This window comes from Sarcophilus harrisii, chromosome 5, assembly GCF_902635505.1.
Source record: "Sarcophilus harrisii chromosome 5, mSarHar1.11, whole genome shotgun sequence".
In the NCBI taxonomy this organism is placed as follows: Eukaryota; Metazoa; Chordata; class Mammalia; order Dasyuromorphia; family Dasyuridae; genus Sarcophilus; species Sarcophilus harrisii.
Window position 1 is genome coordinate 75317816 of NC_045430.1, and position 23685 is coordinate 75341500.

At 33.2% G+C, this 23685-nt stretch overlaps 1 protein-coding gene across 4 annotated transcripts in view; it reads right to left on the reverse strand.

The window, feature by feature from the left end:
* The window catches only part of SRGAP1 (SLIT-ROBO Rho GTPase activating protein 1), a 290112-nt gene that overhangs the window by 68833 nt on the left and 197594 nt on the right, over positions 1–23685 (reverse strand). For 2 of the 4 annotated variants that reach the window (XM_031940927.1, XM_031940925.1), the window contains exons 5-6: positions 21975–22157; positions 21363–21491 (exon numbers count right to left, since the gene is read on the reverse strand). In XM_031940927.1, the coding sequence (XP_031796787.1) occupies positions 21363–21491; positions 21975–22157 (312 nt within the window). Of the gene's footprint in view, positions 1–21362; positions 21513–21974; positions 22158–23685 lie in introns of all 4 variants that reach the window. The other 2 variants (XM_031940926.1, XM_031940924.1) reach the window with 1 other exon arrangement.

The following is a 23685-nucleotide window of genomic DNA, read 5'->3' on the forward strand; positions in this document are numbered from 1 at the left end:
AAATATTAGCTAATTTTTTTTTTTTTTTTTTTGCTGAGACAATTGGGATTAAGTGACTTGCCCAGGGTCACATAGGTAGGACATATTAAGTGTCTGAGGCCAGATTTGAAGTCAGGTCTTCCTGATTTCAGAGCCAGCACTCTGTCCACTGCACCATCTAGCTGCCCCCCAAAATTATCTAATTTGACCCTCATAAAAATCCTGTAAGTGCTATTATTATCCACAACTTACATGAGGAAATTGGGGCAGAAAGGATTAAGTGACTTGTCAAGGATAACACAATTTGTAAGTATGTGATGCTGGATTTGAACTTGGTCTTCCTGACTTCCAACTTACTCTCTGAGCCACCAGATTCTTCTAGAGTAAGGCAGTTGAATGGCTTGTTCAATAGATGAGAAAGGAAGATGGAAAGGAGGCATAGGAAGTAAAAACAGAATAAATCTGAGAAAAGAACAGAAATATCACTTCCCATCATTCCCCTTTCATTACCTTTGTCAGGCGTTTTTTTTTTTTTGTTTGTTTTTTTTTAATTCTCAGGAAAGCTAATTTAAAAACAGGCCTTTGATAAATTAATGAAGTCGATGTAATATAGTACTCAAAAGAAAACAGGATTTTATATATCACAACAAAACCAGACCACTCCACGGTAGACCTAATTTGTCATGTAAGAGTAAACAAATAAGTAGATTTGTTCATTGGAACTGTTTTGATAACTTTGTCATATGAGGGGCATCTAAAAACTAGGAAAGTTTAAACCTGGATGTAAGAAGGCTTGGGGGACATGAACAATGTTTTTAAATATCTAAGAATCTACCAAGAAGGAGAGATAGTAGATATGGGTTTACCCTGTTCTAGAACCAGCTGCATGACTAATGCAATGGGAAGTTACAGGGTAAAAGAGTTTAGCTTACCAAGATAATGTCCAAATTGTTCTCTATGTACCTCAAAGTTGAGGCTCCTTCAGATTATGTAATTTAGGTGAACTGTTGCCTGTTGGCCCTTTGTTACGTTCCCTTCCTGTGTCTCTACCCCACGAGTTCCATGTTCCATTTTTTCCTGGCTCTAGAATTTTTGTATATGCTACTGCCTTGTCCAAACTGGGAATATCAGTTTGTAATTCAAAATATATTACCATGGAGCAAAAACATTCAACCAGAAGAAAAAAAAAACTGCTATTAAATTCTTTAAACATACCAAGAAATTTTTTTAAATCAATAGTTGCAACTAGCTTATTGGAATCAAGTCATTGGTCATTCATTATATGGATGACTGATCATCTGTGGCTCTCACTGGATGCGTACCACTCAGATATAAAAAAAAAAAATTATTTAATGTCATTTTAAGTTTTGATTAGACATATAAACTGAAGAAAAATCTTCTATTTATCCTGCTCCAAAAAATGCAACAATACTGTGTTATGTGCAACTCATAGTTTAAAAATAATTTTATTTTAAAATTCTAAAATAGTTCTCATTATCTTTCAATAAGTTCAAGGCTAAAAAAAACCCTAGTCATATAGGAAATGGACTTAAATTTCTGGGGATATTGACAGACTCCAAGTAATTAAAGGAATTAAGCTGCCTGCTGATCAAACTAACTGCTTTATATTTTATGAATATTGAGTCCAGTGGGAGTTGGTAGGAAATTCAAACTGAGAGGAATGAAATTACACAATAGACTGATTTTTTTTTTACAACAGAAGTTAAGTCTCTCTTTTAGGCTTTTTTGGGAAAAAAACATACAAAAATCCCCCCCAAAACACCAACAAAAACAAAAAAACTAACATAAATTCTAGGTTATATAAGCTATATTTTTAGTACTTAAAATAAATTCTAAAATGTGTGTCTTTCATCCCTCAAGATTACTAGATAGAATTTGTGAAGAGGGGAAAAAAATAAGATATTACAAATGGATCAAAATCACCAGATAAGGATTTCTACTCGCAACACCTACATGCCTTTGCATGCAGCAGACAATAAATGTTTATTTAATTGAATTGAATTTATCAGATAAGCAGATGAAGAATACAGATACACATTTAGATCCATATATTTGCATCCATGCCTCTGATAAATTCAATTTAATTAAACATACACACACGCACACAGTCTCAATAGCAATGACCATACATCTTACTTTCTTTCTATGACTTCAGTGATGAGGTAGGGAACACATTGCTTAATAACAGATTCATGAAACTCCTTAGGGCAAACCTGGAAAACCATAGTAGATGAACAACACACTCATCCATCTTTCTTGCCACAATTAGCTGCTGAATGGGAATGGTTTTCCCCTTAACTCTTCCCATCAGCCTGTAAATAATCAACACTACTAATTCTGAGGCTATATGATAGATTTTTAATTGCCTTTCTTTGGGACATTAAAAAAAAAAAGATATAAGGCAAGCACTTCTTTGTTAAGGGACAAATCACCTGAGGCAGCAAGGCCATCATTAGAATTGTTTTTGTCCATGTCAGAATTTGAAACAAGAGTGCATACATTCAGATTCCAGAAATTTGTTTAAAAAGACTAATTCCACGAAGTCTATGAATTATTAATGATGATCTGAAAAGCCAGTCTCTCTACAAAGAGTTGACTTATAACCCCAGAACATTTAATGACTACATGAGAAACCAATAAAAGAGCTAATGAAAACAAAGTTGAGGCGTTTTGGAGGATGGAAATTTTTAAGTTTAGTTAATATGGGCACAGGGAAAGTCTAAAAGCTCAGCTCTCCCACATGTAGTCTAATAAAGATCTCAAAGCGGGCATTAGATCAGGTAGCAATCAAGAATCTAGTCCAAGACTGCACAAAAAGATGGCCTGTGGGCACTGGGAGAGACATCTTGCCAAGGAAGTTAACAAGATTACAGGTAAACTGCCAGTGTATTCAGAAGACATTCTTCAAGGGCATCTAACATCTACAATTCTCTGACCTCTAGGAGTGAATGCTCAGCGTGGCTGGAGCTCCAGAAGGTAGAAAGACTGGGAAGACTCAAGAAGGGATGGAAGTCATCAGTGCTATGACCAGGGATGTTACAGGAGATTCAAAGACTACAGTTCTAAAGGTTTTTAACCAAGAATAATTTATGCTACATTAGAAGCTTATTGGGGAGGGGGGGAGAAATGGACCTGATGAAGAGACAAGAAGTAAAAACTTGAAATGAAAACAAGAAATCAAGAGAAACTTAGAAAAGTAATATATTTGAACATTAGGGAAAGACTAAATGATGATGGAATACTTAGATCCAATTAGGAGAAGAAATAAACTGTTCCTACAAAAATCTTCCAATGGTCTTAGGCAGAGTTAAATAAGATATAAGGGATAGACAGGAGGGTAGTTTTATTGTGTCATTATTGTCTTAAAAGAGGAATGAAAAGAAATAAGAAAGGAATTACACTAGGGAAGAAAGGGGTAGAACTTAATATTTCTTAAATTGGACTGCATGAGAAGAATATACAAATAGTGAGAAAATCAAGGAAGAGTGAAAGTCATGTAAACTTCACTCAACTGAATTAGACAAATTGTTGAATACACACACACACATACACACATATTTTGGTGCGATATAGACATATATTAACTTGAACTGCTAAAAAGGTGGGAACAGGAAGAGTGGAAGTGAAGATTTCAGAGAGTAAGCAAATTCAGAAAAAAAGAATCACAAGCAAAACAAATATTAACTTTGGAAGGTAGATCTTAAGGAGAGATGAAAAGAAAATGCAGGGCAAGAATTAATTATTGGGGATCTGGGAGCAATAAAATAAGAAAAAGAGTGAGTGTTTTAATTATAAATTACTAGCACTGATCATATTCCATCTCTTTTATCATCTTCCTAGAAAAAAAAGTTTGGGGGCCAAGAGAAGGGCAAAAGTAAAAAATTATAAGAGGATATGATAGAAGGAATTACACAACTGATCATCAGAAAAATGTGATTCACATAATGAATGTGAATGGGAGGAACTTATCCGTAAATGAGAAAAGAACAGCAGAATCTAAATGTTTAAAAAATAGAAAAAAGAAAAACATTTCAAACAAGCATTCACATATTGTTAAAACAAAGAGCTTGAATGGAATTATGTTTAAGATAAAATATAAAAATCATAATGCAGTGGATAGTGATAGGCCTGGAGTCAAGAAGATCTGAGTTAACTGCTGGCCAAAGATACTTACTTGCTGTGTGACACTGGGAAAGTCACTTAACTTTATTTGTTTCCCTCAATTTCCTAATTTGTAAGATGAGGAAAATAACAGTTCCAATCTCTCTGTGTTGTTATAAGGTTCAAATGAGACAATAATTATAAAGTACTTAGCACAGTGCCTGATGCATAGTAAGTGCTATATTAATTTTGGGTAATATTATGGTGATGATTCTCAGAAAAAGAAGCAGTAAAAAGATGTGTTCAATAGAGATGAAAGAAAAACTACATTATTCTTAAAGCAAATACAGACAAGAAAATATTTATTTGGACCAAAATGCATACCATCACAACTAAACATATGAAGGAAAAGTATCATAGGGGAATCATAGGGGAAAATAGATAGCAAAATTATAATAGGTGGGGATCTCTGTATTCCTTTTAGACCCAGACAATCTAGTGAAAATATAAAGAAGTAAGTTATTTGAATAGAATTTTTGAAAAGTTATATAAGATAGACGATGATTATTGAAAATAGAGGTAAAAAGGAAAATATATATTGCTTGGCTGCATATGACAAAAAAAGAAGCACTATTTGCTAGAGCATAAACAACCTCCTAAAACAAATTCAGAAAATTAAAAGCCTACTCTTTAATGACCAGAGTAAAATAAAAATGAGAATTTGAAGCTAAGATACTATTACCACTGCCACCACCTATTATAATAGTGCTTTAAGCCTAACAAAGTGCTTTATAAATATTATTTCCTTTAATATTAACAGTAATGCTGGGAGATGGCTGCTATCTCCCCCATTTTATAGATGAGAAAATGGAAGTTGAAAGTTGACTTGCCCTGTGTCAGAGGACAAATGTGAATTTGTTCTTCTGGGTTACAGATTCATCATTCCAACCACTATACCACTTTACTGCTTTCTAAGTAGAGATTAAACAATTTAATTTTAAAGACTTAATGGGCCAAAAAAATAGTAGAAAAAATATAGAAATTCATAATTCTAACCATTGTCATCAATAAAAGAGAGAAAGAACATATTTTTTTATTGGATATGGAATTGCAACCACAAAAAAATGACAAAGGCAAGAAATCAAAAACCCCAAATAAAAGCAAACTAAAAATTATGAAAATCAAAGAAGAAATAAACAAAATTGAAGGCAAAAACCTATTGGCTTGAAAAACCAAAAAAAAAAAAAAAAAAAATCAAACCATTTGCTAATCAAAAAAATTTTTTTTTAATAAAGAAGGAAAACAAATCCATTGCACCAAAAATAAAAAATGAATATTCATAAAAGATGAAGAAATAAAAAAAATTATTAGAAATTATATGCCAACAAGATAGATGAAATGAGTGTTTGTAGAGGCATAAAACACATGAACAGAACAAGAAAGAATTTTTAAATTATCCATTTCAGAAAAATAAATTTAAAAAGTCATAAATTCCTAAAAAGCAAAAACAAACAAAACAAAACAAAAAACCAAAAAAACTAGGGCCAGCTCCATTTACAAGGTTATAATCTAACCTTCAGAGAAAAACTGATTCCAATGCTACATAAAATATTTGTTAAAGCAAGAAAAGAAGGGATTTTTATGAAATTCTTTGATAAAGAAAAGTTTTGATACTTAAATTAGAAAGAAAATTACAATCAAATTTTCCTAATTAATGTAAAATATTTAAAAATAAGTTACAGTAACAAATTAAAAAAGTCATACACTACAACTATATTGAAATTATATCAGTAATGCATGATTGGTAAAGTACTAGGAAAATTTGGCCATATTTATAACAAATAAAATCTCAATACCTTCAGAAAAAAACTCCTGACAAAATGCAATACTCATGTTGAAAAAATATTAAAAACTATGGGAATAAATTGATCATTTGTTAAATAGTATTGCTCTAGAAACCAAGAGTCAATATTACTTGTGATGGAGAAATACTTGAGGACTCCTCAATAAGATTTGGGGAAAACAATCACTATTAAGTCATATGGTTTTAGGAATACTAGCTAAGAAAAGAAACAGAAATTGAGGGAATAACAATACACAAAGAGAAAATAAAATTGTCACTTTTTTCAAATAATATGATGGCCTGCATAAAAAAGCCTAGAGACTCAACTAAAATTAATTGAAACAATTTCAGCAAAGTAGTACAAAATAAACACATATGAATCATAATCCTTTCTGTATATTACTAACAAAACACAGCAAGAATACATAAGGAGGAATTATATTCAAAATAACTTCACAATGTATAAAACATCTCGACGTATGCCTACTACATAACATAAAGACAGCTTTAAATAATTGGAGATATATTACTCAATTGTGGTTAGGCTGTAACAATATAATAAAAATGACAGTACTATGTAAATTAATTTACTTAATTAGTACCACAGCAATCAAACTGACAAAGTTATTTTATAAAATGAGGCAAATACAAACCAATGGCCAAAAACACTGAGGAAATAATGAACAAAACTGGGAAGAAAATAGTCCAGCAGAACTAGATTTTGAACTATAGTATAAAATAGTCAAAATTATTTGACACTTGTTTAAAAAAAAACACTAGGAAATTCGATCAATTCATTATATACTTAAACAACAATACTATATGATGATCAATTCTGATGGATGTAGGTCTCTTCAACAATGAGATGAACCAAACCAGTTCCATTTGTTCAATAATAAATAGAACCAGCTACACCCAGTGAAAGAACTCTGGGAAATGAGTGTGAATCACTATAGAGCATTTCCAATCCTTCTATCTATGTCCGCTTGCATTTTTTATTTCCTTCACAGGTTAACTGTACATTTTTTCAAAGTCCAATTCTTCATGTGCAGCAAAATAACTATATGGACATGTATACATATATTGTATTTAACATATACTTTATTTTATTTATCTATTTATTTAAAATAATAGCTTTTTATTTACAAATTATATGTATGGGTAATTTTACGGCATTGACAATTGCCAAATCTTTTGTTCCAATTTTTCCCCTTCTTCCCCCCACCCCTTCCCCTAGATGGCAGGATGACCAATACATGTTAAATGTATTAAAGTATAAATTAAATACAAAATAAGTATACGTGACCAAACTGCAGGCAGGAAAAACTTAGGGATTGGGAATTCAATGTAATGGTTCTTAGTCATCTCCCAGAATTCTTTCACTGGGTGTAGCTGGTTCAGCTCATTACTGCTCCACTGGAACTGATTTGGTTCATCTCATTGCTGAAGATGGCCAGGTCCATCAGAATTGATCATCATATAGTATTGTTGTTGAAGTATATAATGATTTCCTGGTCCTGCTCATTTCACTCAGCATCAGTTCATGTAAGTCTCTCCAGGCCTTTCTGAAATCATCCTGTTGGTCATTTCTTACCGAACAATAATATTCCATATTATTCATATACCATAATTTATTCAGCCATTCTCCAATTGATGGGCATCTCCTCAGTTTCCAGTTTCTGGCCGCTACAAAAAGGGCTGCCACAAACATTCGTGCACACACAGGTCCTTTTCCCTTCTTTATAACATATATTTTAATATATTTAACATGTATTGGTCTACCTGCCATCTGGGGGAGGGGATGGGGGGGAAGGAGGGGAAAAATTGGACCAAAAGATTTTGCAACTGTCAATACAATAGCCATGCATATATCTTGTAAATAAAAAGCTATAATAAAAAAAAAGGACACGAAAAAAAAAAGTTCGAGCTATTGAACAGATTAGGTATACAAGGTCCAGAAGCAAATTAGCATAGCAGCACTAGGTTTAATAAATACAAAGATATCAATTATTGGTATTATTGGACCGCAATATACCACAAAAGTTGTGGGGGGGGGGGCAAGCAGTCTAGCAGAAATTAGGTTTAGACTAACAGCTTGTAAGATATACAATAAATAAATGACAAAGATGCAAAAGGTTATATTATAAATAATATAGGCGCAGTAAAGAAGGCAGAATTCTTAACCAAACAAGTAATAGAAAGGATCACAGAAAATAAAATGTGGTTTTTTTTTAAATTGTAAAATATGGAAAATATTTTACACAAGCAAAATTAATGTAGTTAAAATTAGAAGTGAAAAGCTAATTGGGAAAAATTCTTTGTAGCAAATTATTCTCAAAAAGATCAATTACCAAAGATATTTGAAAACTGATTCAAATATATGAGTATAAAATGGATTCTCATATAGATAACTAGTCAAAGAAAATGAACAGGCAATTTTCAACAAAGGAAATGAAACTTTTCAAGAAAAAAAAGAAAACGCTTCAAAATACTAAAAAGAGAAATGCAATTTAAAACAACGCTGTGATTCCACCTCACAAGTATCAGATTAATTAATTGGAGCATCTGACTTCTCAATCATGATCCAATGAATCTTATTATTGGGAAAACCTAATCATCCTGCAAGATCCAATTCACCTTTGCATACCACTTCAACCCCACATTCTGCCCCCTTAACTGAAGGATGAATTCATGACTTCCCAAACCTTTCATTAAGGAACTTAAAGGACCTCAGCTCATACATTTCCTCTTTTCTCATCTGATTATACTTCTGAGATGTCGCTGGTTTTTCCATCATGTCCCCTCATCAGCTATCTTTTCTCCCCTGCCTTTGTCTGTCATCTTCTATCACTAGATTGTAAACTAATACTCACTCTCTTGGCCTCTGTCTCTTTCTTGCATTCTGTCTCTCTCCCTTTCCCTCTCCTCCCTCTCCCTCTCTCCCTATCTTTCTCTCCTTTTCCTATTTCCCTTCCTCCCTCCCTCTTTCTCTCTCCTCTCCTCTCCTCTCTTCTCCTCTCTCTCTTCCCCTCCCTTACTCTGCGTTTGAATACCTAGGGGTAAAGCACAGTGCCTGCCACATAGCAGGAATTTAATAAATATTTATTGGATGAATGAATAAATAAGATGACAAAAATATAATGATGACGGTTTTTGAAGGTTCTGTTTACATCAATACACTACTGGTGGAACTGTGGATTACTCTAGTCATTCTGGTAATGAATTCAGAATCATACTCAAAAAGTCAGACTTGTAGACCCTCTTGCACAGTGACAACAACACTATGCAAAGAAATTGAAAATGGAAGGAAAGAACACATCCAGATACAAAAATTTATTAGTACTTTCTATTATGAATTAATCAAGAAGGATACCTATCAATTAGAGATTAGCTGAACAAATTTTGGTTTTTGAGATGGAATACAAATTGTTCTGTATGAAATAACAAAGGAAACACATGAGAGAAGTTGGAGAAGACATTTATGAGCCCATGCAAAATGAAGTAGAAAAATTAGGAGGAAGCTTTTAAAATAACTACAATATTTCAAAAGTGAAGCAACTTTAAAGACTTTAACTCTGATCAATGCAATAACCAGACAGATGATGAAACAGATATTCCACCTCTTGATAGAGAGGGAACAAATGCAAAGAGATTAAGAATGAAACGAACATTTTCAGGCATGACCAATGTGTGCATTTTGTGTTGCTTAACTATTTGTAATAATGGAACACTTTTATGGGGGGGGGGGGGTGTAGAGGAGGAGGTAGTAAAGAGGTAGAAGGAAATATGGGGTAATAGTGATGCAAAAAAAAAGAAAAAAGAAAAAAAGGTGGTACATCTTAAATATCTTAAAGTGTTATAGAATAGAAAGGAGTTCAGAGATACATGGGGATAAGCAAGGATAATTTTATAACTAAGGTGAATTTTATGTATTCTTTAAGTGTGTGAAATAGAAAGATACAATTTTATATATAATCTTTCTTGTTGTCTTTTGTATATGGAAAGGCTCTCATCCATTGTAATGATGGTTATCAATTCTGGAATAACAAAAAAACTAAAATTAAATTTTAAAACTGTTTCTCAAAGAGTTCCATAAATCTGTAGTTTAAAACAGGAAGAAACGACTATGGGAGAGAATACATGTCTATCTTAGAAGTTTTTACTAAGCCTAAGTACTTTTACTAAGGTAAATCAGGATTACCACAGTAGACCTTCATCTTATGGATCAGGGCTGTAACTATTACAATAGGAGGTAGATGATGTCAGTTGTGTTGTTGTGAATAAACAAAATGAGAAATGAATGATGATTGTAGTAGAAGTTATGTTTGAAAAAGGATTTTTATAGTTCTAAAGGCTCATAGGAATAAGCTTGCTAGACACCATATTACTAATAGAGGTAGTAGACAGAAAGATGGCCTTAGAATCAGGAAGAATGGCATTTAAGTCTTGACCCTGATATATACTAACTGTGTGATCAAGGGCACATATCACTTTACCTTATAATACCTTAATCAACTCTCTTGAGTCTATGAGTTAATGATAAGTTGGCAACTTGAATTACTGGTTTGCACTCTGATGCCATGGAAAATGGGTTTTGCCTTTCTTTGAGCCTCTGAAGCTTACTTAACACACTGCCTGGTAAATAATAATGGCTTAATAAATGTTTGTTGATCCAAGAAAATCCCAATAAACTTTGGATAGAAAATGCCATCTGCATCCAGAAAGAGAACTTGAATCTAAATCAACATATGCTATGTTCATTTTTTTTTTCAGTTTTTTTCTTTCTTGTGTTTTTCCCCTTTGTTCTGATTTTTCTGTCTAAATATGATTCATAATGTATATTTTAAAAGTTAACATATATGTATGACAAGAAAACAAACAAATAAAAAAATATGTTTATTGACTGGCTGATTTTTAAAATATCAATGAAATCATAGGTCAGGATAAAAACAAAAGTGGGAGGGAAGGGCTGTGCATGAATACTAAAAGATGCAATAAGTGAGCCTAAATGATTAATGGGGAAGATGGAACCAGACATAAAGTATGGAATGGAAAGGTGGATGTTAATATATTTGGCACAGAGTACAATAAAATGAATTATAATTTGTAGATTTCATTACCTGTCTATAATCAAATCTATGGAGGCTACAAATGCTCCCCAAGGCAGGTCTGAATCAGTGCATCCCACTCCCTAGACTGAAACTTGAAGATTGAGTCTCTGAACCAAATGAGTTTCCAAAAGGCATCCTTGAAGACAATGAATTTTGAGCTGAAAAATACTGTAATTTTTGTATTCAAAAGGTGTAATTGAATTCCTCTGTCATTGGACAGTTATAAGTCTGATGCCTGCACCCTATAGCTGTGAGGATCATTTGGGCAATGGGCAACAAAAAAATCTGCGTTTTTGTTGAAATCCACTAATTTCCCTCTTCCCTAATGTAATTTGGTTGTTTTTACAAGCCACCATACCATCAGGGAATAGATTAAGTATACTTAAAAAAAAAATATCTGCTAGACATGGCTAATATGGAAAAGTGTTGTTTAGGACTTCACATGTACAATGGGTATCACTGCTTTTCTTCTCAACAGATAGGGGAAAGGCATAAGGGGAGAGACTGGAACTCTAAATGAAAAAATGAATGTTAAAAAAACAAAGAAAATATCTTCTAAGCAGCATATTAATGACAGCTAGTCATTTTCATAGAAGTCAGCAAATTTGAAACATTATCTTTTCATAAAAGAAAACTATATACCATCTTTAAGTGTCTGAGGCTAGATTTGAACTCAAGGAAACAAAAAATTTCAAGAGTTAAGAGTGAGGAGGGAATAAATTCCATGTCACAGCCAAGGCAAAAGTAAGGCAAGCACATGGGAAATGTAGTACCATTTACAAGAGACAAAAAGATGGACATTTTGACTGGACCATGGAGTATATAAAGAGATATAATTTATAAAAATTTATAAAAAACTGGAAAAAGTAGGTTGGGGCAGCTACGTTGTGAAAAGTTTTAAAATCAAATGATCAATAGAGAGCCACAGAGTTTATTGAAGAAGGCAATGACATGGTCAAACCTGTGCATTAAGACAATTGCTTTTGGTATAAGGAAGAATTTCAAAGAAGAGAGAGGGCTGTGACTGAGGCAGGGAGAAGGGTATAGGTGAAACTGACTGTAGCTTAAACTACAGGAGAGAAGAGTAGGTATAAGACAGCAACTAATTAGATATATTGGATGAGGTTGAGTGAGGAGTCAAGATTAATTCTGAGCTTGTGGACCTGAATAAGGAGAAGCATAGACAATGAATTGAAATAAACTATTATGAACCTGGTAATAGACCCATCCTCTTTAGAGCAAGGAATCTAAACTTAGATTTAAAAAATACGTTGATTATTGTATTTTAATCTAATTGATTTTCTATATAATCTTATGAATCTTACACATTTAAAAACAGAGAGAATGGGTTTTACTAATCTGACAAAAAGTTCAAAAAAGGTTAAGAATTGTTACTTTACAGGAAAGAAGGTTCCACAATTTTTGTCTTACTCATTTGGAGATTTTAAAAAACACTAATGACCCAGAAAGAAGGAAAAAGTGACAGAATCATTATACCTCAGCATTTAGGTTCTCAATTCATGGTCTCACTATAACTCTTAATAAAGACTCAGCTCTAATTGGGAACTCACCATAATAATTGGATGGATCTCAATTGATAAATCATAATGAAATTCCTATGATGCAGGGAAAAAGTCAAATTCATTAAGAAAACTTCACTATAAGTTGTTTTTTAAGCAGCCTCATTACGAGAGACATAAAGATTCAATCAAAGATTCTTAATTCATTATTCAGAAATGACAAAATAAAGATGGCCTGCAACAGAAGAAACTCCCTTTACATGAAAAGCTAATAAAACATATGACAAACATTTTTACAAAAAAATTAGTGGGCTGTGGGAGATTATTAAACTGTAATAATCCATGATAGTAAGATTTATTCTCTAACACCTGAAATAATCTCCGCACTTCTATGTAGAATCATTAACATCCATAAAGTTGCACATTGAAGATGGCAAATGTTTTGCTTTTACTATATAAATGGAACAGGTCAGTTGACTAACAATGCTTCATAATTTAAGACACTGAGATGTGAGTATCCACCACAAGACAGGAACTAAATGTTATAGTTTCATAAAATCCTGTCCTCCTTAGCTTCCTTATTGGAGACAATAAGATCTACACCTCAGGATTGTTGTGAGGATCAAATGAGATAATATTTGTAAACTGCTTAGCACAGTGACTAGAATATTTATTTTATTTGTTATAGGATTTCATTTTTCCTGATACATGCAGAAATAGTTTTCAACATTTACCTTTGCATAACCTTGTGTTCCAAATTTTTCTCCCTTTCTCTCTCGCTCTTCCCTCCCCAAGACAGCAAACAATCTGATATAGGTTAAACATATTTAATTGCCTAGAATATTTGTTATTGAACCCCATTTGGGGTTTTCTTGGCAGAGATACTATAGTAGTTTTCTTCTCCAGCTCATTTTACAGAGAAAGAGACCGAGGCAAACAGGGTTAAGTGACTTGGCCAGAGTCATATAACTAATGAGTTCATATTTGAACTCAGGTCCTCCTGGCCCCAAGCACTCTGCCTAGTATATAGTAGGTGCTTAATAAATGCCTGTTCTCTTTCTTTCCCTATTAAAATTATGTGCAGGTATGGAATAGATTTGAAAGACATTTGAGATAGTGAAATGAATGTTCCTTTGTGTGTAACAATATACATTTAATGTTTGTAGCAGCTCTTTTTGTGGTAGCAAATTTGTGATAGGAAAATGAGTAGATGCCCATCAACTGGGGAATAGCTGAACAAGCTGTGGTATATGAAAATAATTGAATATTATTGTTTTATAAAAGATGATGAACAGGCTAATTTTAGAAAGGGATGGAAAGACTGACATGAACCGATGTTGAGTGAAACAAGCAGAATCAGGAATACATTGTACACACTAAGAGCACGAATGTGCAATGATCAACTATGAAAGATTTTAGTTCTCATCAGTTTAGTGATCTAAAGCAATCTCAATAGACTTTGGACAGAAAATGCCATCTACATTCAAAAAAAAAAAAAAAACTAAGGAGACTGAATGTAAGTCAACACATGCTTCTTTTTTCTGTTTTTTTTCCCTCTCTCCCATGGTTTTTCCCTTTTGCTCCGATTTTTCTTTCCTAACATGATTCATAAAGCAATATGTGTTAAAAATAAATAAATAAATAATAAAACTAGATTATAAAAACAACAATATTCATTTTTTAAAACCTTCAGGTTTGTAGGAATATAAATTTGATTTCAGCTTAGGAAGATCCTAAGATCCAGAGCTAGAATGAACCTTAACTATCATTTCAAACAATCCCTTCATTTAACAGATGGAACAAAAAACAGAAGTAATTTTAGGGTGAGACTACAAAAACAGGAGGCAGTGGGTGATGAGTTTAGAAAACAGATCACAAATTCAGGAAGTAAAATATAACAAAAACAGAGGAATTCAACTGTCTTTAAGTTTGCCAAAAGCAGACCAGTTGATACTCCTCGAGTCTAATGCTATTTTCATTCCTCAAAAGGTTCATGAGGTGAATTATTATTCTGGATGGACTCTGAGTAATAAAAGAGGAACATTAAATTGATGATGTTGTAAGCCGGTACTGACTGGCTAATTTGGTGAATGAGTTTCAGGACTGGAATGAAATGAAAGAAGCATAAACCTTCTAACAGTTGACTAAAGGAGGTTGCTTTAACCATAGCATGCTTAGGCTACTAGGCCCTAATTTAGCTGGGTGGAGCTCCCCTGATTGTAGGCAGTGCTGGTGTATGTAAGGGAGTGTAAGGATGTCACACCTAAGGGAGCAGGGTTAGAGACTGGATTTTGTACTTCTGGGCTGAGTACCATTTGTATTTTGCTCCCAGGTTTTGGAATACAATTAAACCTCAAGGACATTATAATACCGTGTTTCCATGAATAGCTATGGAAAGTAAAGGTTTTTGGGGAAATTCTAGAAAATTGAAGATAATAATTTTTTAAAAGTTATTTTAAATTTAATTTTGTACTATTTTCTATGATCAGAAGACTAAATCCCACTATTAGTGATGACTCACTAAAGCTTGCACAAGACATTTTAGATGACTGATATCCCTGGACAGTATACATAGTTTCTATGTTATACCACCAAGTCTTATATGAGTTGGCCCATTTGTGGATTGTTTTCATAGACACTACCCTGAAGTTCTTAATGAGTTTACCATCAAATTTTATCTTCAAATGTGACTAAGAAAAAATACTTTTAAGTGGATAAAAAAGGAGGAGATTAGAAGGAAGGGTCTATTCAGGGGACATAAGTAAAACAAACTCCATCATTGGAGAGTGGACAAAAGGGAGAATAAAAGTAAAGAAAAAATAAAAATTGGGATCAGGACTGGTTAATGAGAAGAAAAGAAGAATTGAAGAAAAGGAGCAAAATTATTGAGTACATTAATGAATAACCTCTTCTCTACTTTCTCCTTTGTAAAGAGGGGGTGTGAATAAAGAGAGGAAACCTACAAGAAGGGAAATATACAACATTTTTCAGCATGGTGGAGGTATTTGGGGGCTTAGAAAGGAATATAATGTTGGAAAGAGAAATAGAGAGTGTGTTTTTAATGCCCAGAAAAGAAGTTCAGAAGGAAAAAATGGATGAGTGACAGCTTTGAAAGTAACATGTAAAAAAATAGAATTAAAAATGATTAATTGTGAAAAACTTAAGAACTCCAATCAATGCACTTACCAACCATGATTTCAGAGCAGTGATGAAAAAAGAATATTAGCCACTTTCTGAGAGAAGAAATAGACTCAATATGCAGAATGAGACATATTTTTGGATATGGTCAACATGGGGATTTGTTTTGCTCGACTATGCATATGTTACAAAGGTTGTGTTTTTTTTTTTTTTTTTTTGAATTGAAAGAAGGTGAAGAGGGAAAACAATTGCTTGTTAACTGAAAAATGTTAATTGAAATTAACATTGGATTTATTATGCAATGATAATTATCTATCTATTAAAGCTTTTTTCAAAATATATGCATAGATAATTCTTCAACATTAGCCCATGCAAAACTTTGTGTTCCAATCCCCCCCACCCTTTTCCGCCACGGCCTCCCCAGATGGTAAGTCATCTAATACATGTTACAAGGGAAATGTTAATTCCAATATATGTATACATATTTATACAATTATTGTGCTGCACAAGAAAAATCAAATCAAACCAGTTTAAGAGAGAGAGAGAGAGAGAGAGAGAGAGAGAGAGAGAGAGAAAGAGAGAGAGAGAGAGAGAAGCAAAATAAAATGCAAGAAAACCACAAAACAAAAAGAGTGAAAATGCTATGTTGTGAACCATACTCAGTTCCCACAGTCCTCTCTCTGGGTGTAGATGGCTCTCTTCATGACTGAACAATTAGAACTGGTTTGAATCATCTCACTGTTGAAGAGAGCCACATCCATCAGAATTGATCATCCTATAATCTTGTTGTTTCCGTGTATGCTATTTATTTATAATGTATAATATACTTATTAAGGATCCATGGCTTCACATACAAACCTCTTTTTCTGGCCTACTTTATATATAGAAATATTACTTTCCTTTACTACAAGTAAAATTTGTGTTTTTTGCTAAGTTTTATTTTTAAAGGATCAGGGCTATTTAGCCTTTAAATAAAGAAATACTTGTAAGCTAGAGAGTAGGAGTGGGTGAGGAGAACATGATAACTGAGGGTTTCAGGGTTTTCATGTAAAAGAATGGTTTGTGGTGGCCCAGACTTCCGAACAAGAAGGGTCAGAAACTGTCTAGGGGCCAATATCAGTTTAATGTAGATAAATAGTCCCTTTTAATTGGAGTTGCCCAGAAGTAGAATGTCTCCCCTTCACTGGAGATTTTTTTTTCAGGGCTTTCCTATTCCTATTCAGATCCAGGACAGATCACATGGGGATCCAAGAAGACACAGCTGCTCCTGCCTTCTCATTAGGAACATAACACCCTTTGCTTGGGCCTGCTATGAGAGCTTCTAGACACCTCCTGGTTCACAATAATAGGGCAGAGACCAGGCAGTTGAAGGTTATTTCTCCCCAACTTCAAGACTCAACTCAAATTCCACCATTTACAGAAACCTTTTTCTCTTCTCTCTCCCTCACTCCTTATGCCTTTCCTCTGAGATTCCCTCTTATCTACCAGATATAGATATATATATATATATGTAAAATATGTATGTATATCTATCTATAACTTGTAATATATAGAGTTATTTGCATACTGTTCTTCATCTGAATGTGAGTTTCTTGAAGGCAAAGACTATATTTTTGCTCATCTTTGTATTCCCATAATAGTACAGTGCCTGGAACATAGTAAGTACTTAATAATGTTTGTTAGGACCTCCAGGACCAGTTTTAAACACTCTAATCACGTGGCTTCAAGATGGAAATTCATTGATACCCATTCCTCAATGATTAGTTAACATGCTGCCATTTCCTGCTATTCTCCCCAGCTCAGAGATAATAGAAGCCCTGATTACCAAAGAATACCCTACTCTTGTACTTTACAACTCCAGCTGCTGTTCTCTCATTCAGCATCCCTCTCATTCATCAGCCTCAACATCCTACTTCATATCTTTTTACCTTTCACTTGTACACGCTGGAATAGTTTGCTCCATGATTAATAAACCTCCTTTAATTTACACCATTTTCTGCTCTTTCCATATTTTATCATTCACTGAGATGTGATATTAGTTCTTAGATATTAATGCTGTCTACCTGATTAGAAGGAACTACTTTTATTCTTAAGGGAAGGAGCTAGTTTTTATTCCCTTGTATCTTTAGTACTTACCCCAATGTGTGCCACAACATAAGTACTTGATAATTGCCTGCAGACTTATCCAGATTTACAATTCCCAGATGCTCTATCACCTAAGTGAATATTTTTCTAGAAGTTTCACCAATGCTTAGAGTTTTGATCTCAAATACTTTCAGTTGGTCTTAATCCTGAAATTTTCTTTGGAATACTTCATAATAGGGATAGGGCTAATCATCATATACTACATCATAACTACATTAAAACTTTACTTAACAATTTAAGATTTATTGAAAATAAATTCTAACAAACACATAGCAACATTAAAAAAAAAAAAAGATACGGTCCCTTCAAGGGCAATCAACTTTGTGTATTTTCTGTTCTGAGATATTATTTAGGGTTGTTGACTTTTTTTTTTAAATACCCAAGGAGCAATAAAGTCTATAACCCTAAATAAAATTCTCCCTATCTGACTATGAGTGTCCATAGACACTACTTCATGTATAATTCTTTGCTAATTTGCCCTATATAATGAGCTAATATGTATAGCAAAATGTCACTAATTAGAATTAATGATAGGTAAGTTCTATTTGAATCACTTAATGATCTGTATCATATAATATCTAAAAGAAATGTCTTTTATTACTTTAAAAGTATACACAAAAAATACAACTAAGTTAGCAAAGTATTATCTAAAGAAGGTCCTTAGGAAGTCATTTTAGTGAATTTATGAGATTCAAAATTAGAACATTATTTGTTCATATATAAATATATATATGCATACATGTATATCTCTAAAATTTTGAAATATTTTAAATACTGCCATAAGTTTTGTTTAAAGAATAAACATAACCAATGTGATATTACCCTGATCAGTGTCATTTTTTGATAATATCATTAATGTATCATTAGTAAACTTCAATGTAATACTTGGAAATATTATCTGGCTAACACAATTTGGTTTGTCTATGATTACTTCAACCCCTGTATTAATTCTTCTTCAGCCCCTGTAATATTGTTTCATCCAACATCATATTTTCATGGACCAGTTGATGGTATAACATGAGGTATATTTGTATTAATTTATACCTCTCCCTCAAAAAAAAAAAAAGGGTATGTTATCCAAAGGCTAGCCAGTTCTTGTTTGAATTCCAAATCTGTGGAAGGATGGCTTATTACATAGAATTTTTAATGACATCCATCTTGGTGATAACACTATGATTTATACTGGTGTGGACACTAAAATAATGTGCTCAACTTTGAGTTATTTTTAAAAAATTCATAATAAGGAATCACTATAAGGAAACTCCTTCTTATTAATACAGGTAGGGTACCTTCTCTTCAACTGTAGTCTTATGAAGTTTTCTAGTGATTTGCCCAGGGATACACAGCCAGTAAGTACAGGATGCCAATTCAGGTCTTTCAGACTCTGAGGCCATTTTTCTATCCACTAGCATACTATTTCTTTATTTTAATAAAGATGTCTGCACATAGACATCAGCAAATACTTTTAAAGGTGATGCTTCAGGAGAGTGTTTAAAGTAAACTAAATATATGATAAAATTTAGTATTTTTCCCTTTAATCATTAAGTTAATTTATCCTAAACTTCATATCATATAAAAGATCAAATTAGATTGTGTGTGTGTACACATACATACACACATGTATACATACATATATATATATATATATACACACACACACGCACATGTATGTATATAATTTTACTCTAAACTTTGACTTGCCCGATAGGGGAACATCCTCTTTAGTTTTGGAGGCAATTTTCCCATGAAGCTTACCTTAAAAAGTATTTTAGTACATGGACTAGACTGTCATAAAAGATGATCAAAAAGGACAGAAAAAGCATTGGATTCATGAAATTTGAGTTCAAGTTCTGACTCTGCCATTTAGCAAAATGTTTTTCATCTGTAGGGCTCAGTTTCCTCATCTGTAAAATGGAGGTAGTGGACTTGCTAATTTTTAGAGGCAGTAAGGTGGCAGAGAAGACAAAATGATGGACCTGAACTCATAAAGATCAGAGTACAAATCCTACTTCCAACACATACTAGCAGTATGACTCCTATGCAATTCACTTAGCCTCTAAACATCTCAATTTGCTCATTTGAAAAATGAAGATAATAATAATGGGTTGTTAAGAGTTGTTGTAAGGATCAAATAATTTGTGAAGTGCTTTTGTAAACCATAAACCACTATATAAATGTTTGTTTTTCTTGTTACTTTTAATAATGATGATGATCTAAGGTCCCTTCTAGTTCTAATATTCTATATTATACACCTTTAAAAATCAAGGAAGTTGGGACAGCTAAGTGGCTCAGTGGATAGAGCACCAGCCCTTAAGTCAGAAGGACCCGAGTTCAAATCTGGTCTCAGACACTCAACACTAGCTGTGTGACCCTGGGCAAGTCACTTAAACTCGATTGCCTCAGCAAAATAATAATAATAATAAAAAATCAAGGAACTTGTTTCTTTTTTTCTACCAAAATGGGTCAAATGTGTTATGGTTTTAGAATCAAAAGTAAGTTGAATTCCTAAAAATAAGCAGCCATTTTGATCTTTCCATTCCAATCTACCACTTCCTTTAAAACTTAACAACCAACTATTCCACATCAATTTCTTTCAATATGGAAGTATTCTGGCTAATTGCAAAAACACTTCATTGGATGGTCTCACATTTAAGTTGAAAGCGAAATACTGGATCAACTTTACCTAATTTCATTTTTATAAGAAATTTAATTCATATACTTTGCAGATTCTTTCATTAAAGCTCAAGTCATCTTCAACTAAATTCCAGAAAAAAAAAATATTAAGCACCCATTATATGCAAGACACTGAACTCCATGGGATAGGTAAGATCAGAAATAAAGATCAGAAACATCTGTTCTTCCCATAAAGAAACTCAAAGTTTAATATATCCTATACACATCAATTTCCTCATCTATAAAATAAGAATAATAAGTGTCCAATTCCCAGGGTTGTTGTGGGGATAAAATGAAATAATATTTATAAAACACTTTGGAAACTTTTAAAGTGCTATTGAAACACTATAATAATTATTATCGTTATTGTTGTCAAACTTCTTTCCAACTCCAAAAATTCTTTTTTAAGCTTGATTTTCCAAGTAAGATCCTTCCAGCCCTAAATGCTGTATTTCAGTCCTTGTTACCAAAATTGCCAAATCCCAAAACAGCCTTTCACTGCCAGTAAGTGAGTGAAGAATCGGTTAAGGTATCATGTCGGCTGAAGCCAACTTACAGTTCGTGATGGTAACTATCCCCATCAGGTGGGATGTTACTATCAGTTAAGCACTTTTCATTTTATAGGCTAATGGAGTGTTTTTGTTTCAATTATTTCATTTCTTCAATCAAAAAATGTAATAATCAAAAGCCCTTCCTATGCTACTCTTCAAAGATTTCTGCCTTCTTTTAACTCACAACAGATAGATTAAAAGAATAATAGAAATAAAAATAAAATGGGCAACTGAAATTTTGTTTTAAAAATGAGAGATATGCAAAATTCCAAATACTTACATCGATTAAATCTGAGAGGTCATGGATATAATACTTGAACACGGAGGCATTTGTTGCTTCTAGGGTTAGGAGATACTCATTTCGTGCTTTGATGGATTTTAATTTATTTTCTGAATACTTTGCCTGTCGCTGTGAATGAAGATATAGGAACTGAAGATGAAAAAGAAAAAAAAAAAGCTTTTTTTTAAAAAAAAAAAAAAAAAACAGAAAAATCTCTAGGAATTTTTATTAACCTAAACTGTATATCTAATATGTACAAATGCCTCAAAATGTTTAGAGAAAAGAACATTTCAAATTTGATTATTACAAGCCCACATTACCTCAACAACTGAGAATAACAGCTACACATCTGGCCATAGGCCTGTGTGCAATGAAAGCCTCTCAATTAATTTTCAGGTTCTCTACATCTTGAATGAAATACTTTGTATTCAACACAAACTGATGTCCAGCTGCTATTACATGATTTTTATGGTTCTAAAACAATTATCATTTTCTTGAGAGTAAAGACAGTTTCAAAATAAAGTCCAAACGTGTTCATCTTAGTTCCTGCATTAATGCCTTTCTGACTCATAGGTTTTCTACTGGAACAGTTTTGAATTTTTTGTGACTTACCTTCTCTTTCATTTTCTCAATCTTCTTCACAGAACTCCTCCTCTGATGTCTCTCTTCTAGTCGAATGTGAAAAACTGGGTCCCCGGACCGCCCAATTTGCTTTTCTTCCTGTTTTTCTGCTTCTTTTAATTTGCTCTCTGCACTGATACTTTCTGCATGATACATGTGATATGTTTTCATGACCTGTGGGGAAAAGGAAGCCAGAGAATGATGATAAAATGACTGTGATTTAAATTAGCAAGAATACTTATTAACAATAAAAAAAAAATCACTATTTGTAAAGATGGTTAAAGATCTTATTTTCAGATAATATTGAAGGAAGTTAGCCTATATTTATTCTAAAGAAACAAATAAAAAATGAATGAATGAATGACCAGAAAAAACTCCTGAATTATTCTTGGGTCCTATAATTTGATCCATGTACTGTAAGAAAATCCTTCTACTTTTTATGACACACTGGATAGAATGCTGGGCTTGGAGTGAGGAACACCTGAGTTCAAATACAGGTTCAGACACTTTTCAGCTGTGTGACCTGAGTTAGTCACTTACTCTGTCTGCCTCCATTTCCTCAGGTGTAAAATGGAGATAATAATAAAAGCACCTACTCCCCAGTGGTGGTATGAGGATCAAATGAGATAACATTTGTCAAGTGCTTAGTACTGTGTCTGGCACACAGTAGGTACTAGATAAGTATTAGTTATTATAATTGTTATTAATGTAACTCAGCAACTCTTCTGTAACTTCAGATCAAGAGTTGGAATACCTTTTAAAGGTGTTCTAGTCCAATTCTCAATTTAGAGATGAAAGACCTGAGACTTAGGGAGATTGAGCCACAAAAGTGGAAGTGGAAAAGGTTGAATTTGGACTCAAGTCCACTACCTTAAACTCAAAGACTTTCCCACTGTACCACATTGGTTACTCAAGTGAAATTGGAATAACAGAGGCTTATTATTATATGCAATTGTTTATGATTCCAAGAATGGCTCAATACTATCCATATCATACTCCTGAACAGTGGGTATAACTCAAATCTTCATCCAAGGACCTTTTGATACGTTCTTTCAGTGATTTCATTTTCTTCCACAGGCTTATTTATTATCTCTATGCCAGTGACTTGTAGATATCTTCATCTAGGTCCACATTCTCCCTTAAGCTTCAGTCCCTCGTCACCAATTGCTTATTGGACATTTAGAACTGGATGTTCTGGAGATATTGTGAACTCAACACATCCAAAATAAAACACATTATCTTTCCCCACACTCTTCAAGAGTGTTTTTTTTATTTGTTATTCACAGTACCTGGACCAATGCCTGGAATGTGTAGGTGCTTGCTTACTCCTTTCTCAATTGGTTGAAATGTAGTTGGCTACTTTGAATTATATACAGTAGCAAGAGCTAAGATCATATGTTGCCTAGCACAGGGCTTTATGTATATCAATCTTTAAAACCTATTTGCTTAATTAAAAAAAAAAAACAACTTGAATTTGAAAAAGAAAACCTAGGTTTTGATTTCTTTTTTAATTAGGGGTGCTCCCAGAGTCGATTGTTAAATTTTCAGTGTGAGCATTAAACATTGAAAATTTGCAAATACAACATATACTTTAACTTATTTAACATGTATTGGTCTACCTGCCATCTAAGGGAGGGGGTGGGGGGAAGGAGGAGAAAAGTTGGAACAGAAGGTTTTGCAAGGGTTAGTGCTGAAAAATTAC